Source organism: Callionymus lyra, chromosome 3, assembly GCF_982586985.1.
Source record: "Callionymus lyra chromosome 3, fCalLyr1.hap1.1, whole genome shotgun sequence".
Taxonomy (NCBI): Eukaryota; Metazoa; Chordata; class Actinopteri; order Syngnathiformes; family Callionymidae; genus Callionymus; species Callionymus lyra.
The window spans coordinates 19149878-19157471 of NC_141820.1; the positions used below are offsets into that span (position 1 = coordinate 19149878).

A 7594-nucleotide genomic window follows, 5' to 3' on the forward strand; every position below is an offset into this window, starting at 1 on the left:
GAAGCACCTCTTGTGTTTCAGCTCTGCGGATGTACTTGCTGTTTATACTTGCCTTTTCTTTAACAGCTCATGTAGAAATAATAAGAAAACAGCTTGTATAAAACCAAAAAAAAATGCTTTCTGTTCTGTTGCTAGGACCTGGGAGTGTAATTGTGACACATGGAAATGTCCATTATTGAGATCAATCTGATCGAACACATGTGCAAGGAATAATGACCAGAACCTGTTTACACTACATTGGATTTAAATACCTGTGGATGCTTGCCAAATCTAAAACCTTTTTCAAAAAATATAACCAGATAAAGACTGTTAATAGTCCTATCAAATCTTAATAGTACCATACAGTATATTCTCCTGTTTCAAATGTAGTTTTAAGTAGGACATTACACTAAATAAATACAAAGGTCAGCACAGTACAAACTATTTTACTTCCTTTTATTCCATCCGTAACAAAAGAAGAGGTTACTGGCAACACAATGATCACACTTCATTGGCAGGATGTGACAAGCAAGTTTACTCAGAAAAGTAAAGTCTCATGTTCAAGCACTGGGTGCAAAGTAGTGGTTTAGCAGAAGACAGAAGAAACAATACCAAAGCAAGCAAAATAAACCAGAGGCAAAGAAGCAAATAAAGGCATTAAACAGCCACCCAATAGTAAAACTAACAGAAAAAGTGAAGCACAGCAAAGTAAGCAGGATAGAATTGTCACTCTTGCACATAGACGAGGTCCATAAAAAAAACTGGAGCGTGTTTGAATTATTCGTTTTTTACAATCAGTTTCATAAATTACTTATTAACAAAGGGGTTTTATTACAATCGTGTGTGGAACTCTTGGAGTCGTGCCAAAACGTAACAATTTATCAACTCTAAAAATCCACACCTGTATGGAGACTCATTTGTTCGACATGAAAAAAGGGTGTTTTCAGGTATAAATATTTTGGAGGCACATGGCAGTTGGAAGGTAATTCTCACAAAGTTCTTACAGCAGATTAATAATCCAGATCCTAGCTGGTCCTAATACATTATTTTACAATTTTAGGACAAATGTAAGATAAGAGGACATCAATCATGTTCTTGATTATGGGCGTAGGGGGGTGGATATCATGTGGAAGATAGTGAGAAATGGTCATCTCCCAGGCATCCACCCACCGGACATTGACACCTTTGAACACTGCCCTGAGGATCTTGTCCCGCTCAAAGGAGTAAAAGTCACTGTTAGTCCATGCAATAGCAGGTGTTAGGTGTCTACGGTTTGCTGTCCGAATAATAACCAGAGTCTCTGGAGCTCTTTTCTGGAGTCTAATAACAGCCTTGCGGATGCTAAGCAGGCGTCTGATGTAAATAGCTGTTGGGAAAGTACCAAAATGAGCCCAGACACCAAACACCACCACTGTGTTTGATCCTCCAACCAGTCCATCCAGTTCGTTGGCGACATAGTGAAGCTGAGCGACGGGAAGTGGAGTGAAGCGCAGAGGAGGGCCATGAACCCTGAACCTCACCACTGTGTTCCTTTTATAATCAATCGCCAAAAATGGTCCAATGAGTCTTAAGCTGTTCATGTTGAAATGCTTGAGTTCTACAAAAAGCAAAAATAATTATTCAGACAAAAAAATGGATTTAAAATTGAACAAAGAATATGATGAATATTACCTGGCAGTTTTCCAGTTAAAAATTCATACCACTGTCTCACTGTTGAGTCTCCATACATGTACAGCATTTTGTTTGTTAAACACTGACTGTAGGCTGATGAGGTGTCAAAATGTTGAACAGGAGTGTCAGTCAGAGTTTGCCAAATGCCTTTATAGTAATAGCCAGACTGGCTGAACGCTGAACCATTTGTGGAATCTATATGACCCAAGAGAGAAGTTGCTGTAAACATGCTGTAAAATACTTTTACCTGTAGCCAACAATGTCCAACAACAAGAGTATAATTTTCATTTTAAAACTGGCAGTTAAAAGTAGGTTCACCTTTGATTTTTGGTAAGACGTTGACAATTGATGATCCTGTCGAAGGAATGTTTATGTTCATGTTGACTTTACTGAGGGAAGAGAAGAACAACAGAAAACTAAAGTTAAAGACAAATGTTTTAATAAAATAAATAAGTATTTTCTGAGAGTCTTCATGTCTATTTGACAAATATTTAAACTCGAAAGCCTTTTTTTTTTTCTTCATATTTTAGAGATCGATTTTAGAGATGCATACCATAAACACTGCTTCCTCCTCACTCTTTATTGAGGGTTTCTTATGTCTTGGCATTCTTAACTCAACAAAGCATAGCACTATTTGCACACGTAAAATGGCTTTTAACTCTGAAACCTAAACTTGACTTGTGATGGCAGTTACACCATAATCAATAAAGTTTATCCATCCATCTATCCATCTATCTAATCTATAAACATAGAGAGTACATTTTGGATGTCCAGACAATTTAGCTTGACACCAGGGCTGGACAGGTATTTAAGAGTACTTGGCAATGCCTGGTGGACCGTCTCATGTTTGAGTTGATCCAATATGAACATTTTATTAGTTTAATCCGACGATCTTTGAAGGATAAAAGTGGCGGTTTTAAATGATGGCTGACTAAATCTAATCAAATTAAATCTTTTAGTGCTTAGAGAGACATGATAAAGTAGGAGTCATGTTAATTCATTTGTCCAGAAGAGGGTTGGAACCGGTTTTTTTTTCAATACAAAAGTGTGTGAATTAATGAGGGTGTGTAACAGTGCCTGCAACAGTGACATCAAAACCGGTTCTTGCAGTGGATTAGTGGTAAGTTTTTGTGTTGTGTGAAAATACTAACCTTTGAAAAAGAGTCCCATAGGGCCCAAAGTTTACCCTAAAATCTGTCCTGGAGTGGATCACTCTGGTGTCACATTCTAGTTTCTTCGGTTTGTAGCAGAACCATGGTTCTCCTGTTCGGGCGTCCGTAAAGTTGCATATCTGCTCCTTAGTTGGACGCAAACAAACGTTACACAGGGTTTTTTCAGAGGTTTGTCCACTGCGGAAAATGCTAATGAATTGAACTCTGTCTGGGTGTTCTTTGGTCAGTCTGTTAAGCATTGTGATGGCTTCACTGGGGTGTACCAAGGTAACCTGCCAGGGAGAATCAGTGTTGGAATGCAATTCTCTTTCTTTTTAAAAAAAACATTTGCTTACCTCAACTGCTGCACTTCCGTTCCACAGTAAAGGAAACACAGCAGAGTAAGATCCGTTGAGATGATCCTCAACTTGTCCAGTCACACCAGCATGTAGAAGTAGGTTGTGCAGTCGGGCAATTATGAAATCTCCTCCAGTCTTTTTAGGATTTCCCTGGAAGTCTTTCATTTGAAACCTAACTTTGAGTTGGTCACCAACGTGCCACTGCTGCCCCCCCTCTTTTGGTAAAATAACATAGTTGCTGCCACGAGGGTTACTGGTTTCACTGAACGAGAAGTTGGCAAGAAGTGATGGAGTTTCCGGCCAAGAATTGGATGCAAGAAGAAGTTTCTCTTCCAAAGCATCTTCAGGTGAGACAGGCTGGAATTTGCAGAAATCCTCTTTTGTTGTTGTTGTTGTTGTTAGATCCACAGCTTGAGTCAGGAGGACTCCATTTTCAACATTTAACACAAATTGAGTTGTGGTTTTCTTTTGATCCTGAAAATCACAAAGCAAAGATGTAGGATAATGTATTTTACAAAGTAACCATTTGTTGATTGGTTTATCAATTTTACCCACAATTGTTTGTGGTCAGCGTGTTTAAAAAGGTGAGTAAACTTAAAATAATAACAATATTAACATATTGTATGTAATGATTCTATTTCAAAGCAATACAATTGGAAAATTGTTGAATATGATAATATTTTACAACAAGCAAAATACATTTAAAAAAAAAAATAGTAGTGTTGACATCTTACTTTACAAACTCAAAAATGCACTGTGTAAGATAAGAGATGTTTAAAGATTTAACTTTCCAGGGATTCATGAAGTAATATTGCAGGGCTGCATAACCACGGTTTCTGATAACTACTTCACATCTGAGGTACAGTCACCGTACTGTCACCGGTCAACAGGTATTAACACCCAGGACAATTTTCAGCATGTCACTCCTGACGTTTTCTATCGGATTAAGGTCTGGGGATTGTGCTGGCCACTCCATTACTTAAACTCTGTTTGTCCGGAACCATACTGTTCCTCACTTGCTGGTGTGTTTGTGTTTGTGTGATCACACCCACTTCCTATTCAGCATGAGGCAACATGACTACTTCCTCTTCGGTGGTGAACCAGAATTCCTGTTATGCGGTAAATAGGACCAACACCATAGTATGAAAAACATCCCAAAATCAGGATACTTGCACCCCCATACTTCACCGTCTTCACTGTCTACTGTGGCTTGAATTCAGCATTTACAGGACGTCTGAAACACTGTCAAAAAAAATTCTTACCCACACCAGTCGACAAAATATAACGCCATCCTTTTCAGGCCAGTCAACGTGTTCTTTGGCATATCCTTTTAGCTGAACAGCCTATCATTTTCTGCACTTCTGTATAGGTTTTTCCATCTTTTATTGATTTTGTTACCAACGAACGCTCTTCTTCTGAACAGTGTCTTGAATGACTCAGTATACTCTCTTTTCCAAGGACAAATACACAGTCAGCAAATGCAATGATAGTTGCCTCGATCTTCAAACAAGGGCCACCTGTTCAACACCATTCTTTTTTTACATAAAAAACATTATACATGTCAACGTAAATTTTCTGGTTCTCACAATGATTCTCATGCTACTGAGCCACACAGTGACCATCTTTATGTGCCTGTTGTTATCTGAAATATACATTGGGTAATGGGCATTTACAATTCCCCAAAGGCCACATTAGATTCTGTGAATTTGGTAAGGAGCCGTCAAGCAAATAGCCTAAATAAAGCGGACATCATCTTGTCATCATGACATGATATTGATTAAGCTAAATAAGCTACAATTTTATTAATTTACCATGAAAAAATGTTTTTCCAAAGCATTTATTCAATTTACATAAACCTTGTTTTGAGGGATTCATATATACTTGCAAAAATAAAGGAAGGAAGTATTGTTTTGCTGAAATGTAAATTAAAAATAAGTTCAATATACATTTGTTAGTAGGCTATTATAACCATTCGTACATTATCATACTTTGACCTCACGAGGGCCAAATAAATACAGTCAAGGGGCCGCTTTTCCCAGGTCTGTTTTAGATTAAAAAACAATAGTTCTGAGAATATAGTCACCACTGAGAATGAGTTTCTTTAGACTCAATCTGAAGTTTTAAGAATAGTATTTCTGGAATAGGGTAATTGCAATGTTGTTAATTCTCTGTTTCGCCGTTGCCAAATATCTGGACAGACAGACAGACAGACATCTGCTTACATCGAATATTCTCTGAGATGTTGTTTTGAGTTACTTGTTGGCAAACTTACATCCAACAGCCCTGTGATAAAAATGTAATTTCCTAATGGTCTTCTCTAGACTGAAGCAACTCCCTTCTTGCCGCTCTGCTTTCTGGGGCTTGACTGTCACACTTCAGCCAGCCCAAATGATGTTATCCTACTCTTACCTTCACTGGCAACCAGTCGCTTAATATATAACTTTAACAGACTTTGATAGTAGGTTACAGAACAACATATCTGATCATCTGTTGATCCAGAAATATGCTCACATCCAATATTTGCTGTTCTGGCTCCTCTCTATTGTTTGCTTGTGGTCAATAGTTCTGGGTTTGTTTTTATTGATCTGTGATGAAGGCATCAGTCATGTAATAGATAAAAAACTCTAAGATGTTCTCACCCGATGGTTTTCCAGGTAGTGTGAGACGAGGATCATAAAAAAGATGGCCAGAAATATAATTACTGCAGCCACTTTTTGACTGCTACGTTTAAATGACCTTTTACCTTCCTCCTTCATCGTATGCCTTTTTTCCCAACCTGTGAACACAAGGAGTAGACATCTAATCACTCAACAATCGTCTATTGCCTTGTATGTGTTCAAACATATACCTAGCAGAGATCGACAACCTTTTGCACTCAAAGAGCAATTTGGACACGTTACATACAGTTAAGGAAACACTGGGAGCCGCAAAACTGTTTTGATGTCAAAATTAAATATGATGCCCTATAAAGATTACTTTGTTTAGCTTTATGCTATTACTATATGAACTATAAACAAAAGGTACAAGTTCAAACTTCACTCATCTTCAATCTGTTAGACAAAAATGTATTTTCACTCTAAAATGGAACAAATTACTCCCAAATGAATCCCAACCCTGAGTCGACATGAGGGCGAGTAGAAAATGAGTGAAGTTTGAATTTTGAATCTCATTCTAAGCATTAACAACGTTTTGTACTGTATTTTTACTGTGGTCTGTCCTATAGAACTGAATCATGTTTGTTTATAACTATGTTCTTAAACAAAGCATTTTGTGACTCTGAGAGGATATATTATCCATTTTAACCAGGTCTTTCTTAATGGCTTTGTTGTAAACAGATTCTTATTTTGAGAGAAAGTGGTAAAACAAATCATGTAGTTAGCGCTCACTTGTCAGAATGGATTGTGAACAATTAATCCGTCTTTAGTGAGAGCAGATCACTTCAATAAGATGATGAAAATAGTGATAATGTGAAGATTATCTTGCCTCTTAAAGCAAATGTAGTTTTTGTATCATAACTATTTAACCCATACATGTATAGAGGGATCAATAAAGTGTATCTAATCTAATATAATTTAATAAAATGTTTAATTTGCAGCACTGAAAAGGGTCAACTACAACTAGTCGGGGCAAGGTGGATTTTCCCGAAGAAAATGCACATCTTAAGACTTTCTTATTTGTGCTGGCTTTTCCCTCATTTGCGCTCTATAAATATAAATGACTTACTTACTTACTTACATCTGTTTTTATCCATTATAACTACAATTAGACTGCAACATCTTTTGCTATGATTTTTACACATTTAATTACATTTTGAACAGTTCTATTTTTCCCCGATTTAAGACAGACTAGTTATCATAATATTTTTTTTTTAAACATTTCTGATCAAATTAAAATTGCATTTTCAAACAAACTAAAGTAAAAATACTGTAAAATGAGGCGTACATGTTGCTGTTGCTTTAAGACTGAGACAGGTGAGGGAGGGGGAGCGAGGGCGCTGTGCGAAGTTACGTCTTTTACCGTAATACTTGTGTTGTTGTCCAATAAAAGGTAGAACGAATGCTCGGTTTTTATGCGTCACTAAAAAAAACTTTTCGAAACCTTTATATTAAATAGCCACATTATGCCAATATTTAAAAAAAACAACAAAAACAAACTCAGCGAGGGATGAAGGAGCCGCGGGTTGCCGACCGCTAGCTCAAATGACAGCTTCATCAAATTTGACAGACACAATATTAAATAAAATAACAAAAATAAACTCCATTACCTGTCTTGTTTATGGGCAGTGACTGGGCAGTTCCTCAAGTGGTTCGATGTCGCCCCCGCCTTCAGTCGCGCTCTGTAGGTCCTCACACGGAAGACGCTGGTTCAAATCCCGCCCATGACTAACGGTTGATGGATGGATTGAAAAAATAGATAAACTATCGTCCGTTTAAT

At 37.4% G+C, this 7594-nt stretch overlaps 1 protein-coding gene across 2 annotated transcripts; it reads right to left on the bottom strand.

The window, feature by feature from the left end:
* Window positions 1-418: 418 nt before the first annotated feature.
* Window positions 419-7562, bottom strand: LOC148083706 (NXPE family member 3-like). 2 transcript variants are annotated; one of them, XM_087786811.1, is made up of 7 exons: window positions 7425-7562; window positions 5800-5936; window positions 3158-3634; window positions 2802-2947; window positions 1969-2039; window positions 1651-1845; window positions 419-1576 (listed from the first exon to the last, which is right to left on the bottom strand). In XM_087786811.1, exons 2-7 carry the CDS (start codon window positions 5914-5916, stop codon window positions 1023-1025), a joined length of 1560 nt encoding a protein of 519 aa, XP_087642937.1. In that variant the 5' UTR covers window positions 5917-5936; window positions 7425-7562; the 3' UTR covers window positions 419-1022. The 2 variants fall into 2 exon arrangements, with proteins under 2 accessions (XP_087642937.1, XP_087642936.1); XM_087786810.1 differs by having other exon boundaries at window positions 2802-3094.
* Between the last annotated feature and the right edge of the window lie 32 nt (window positions 7563-7594).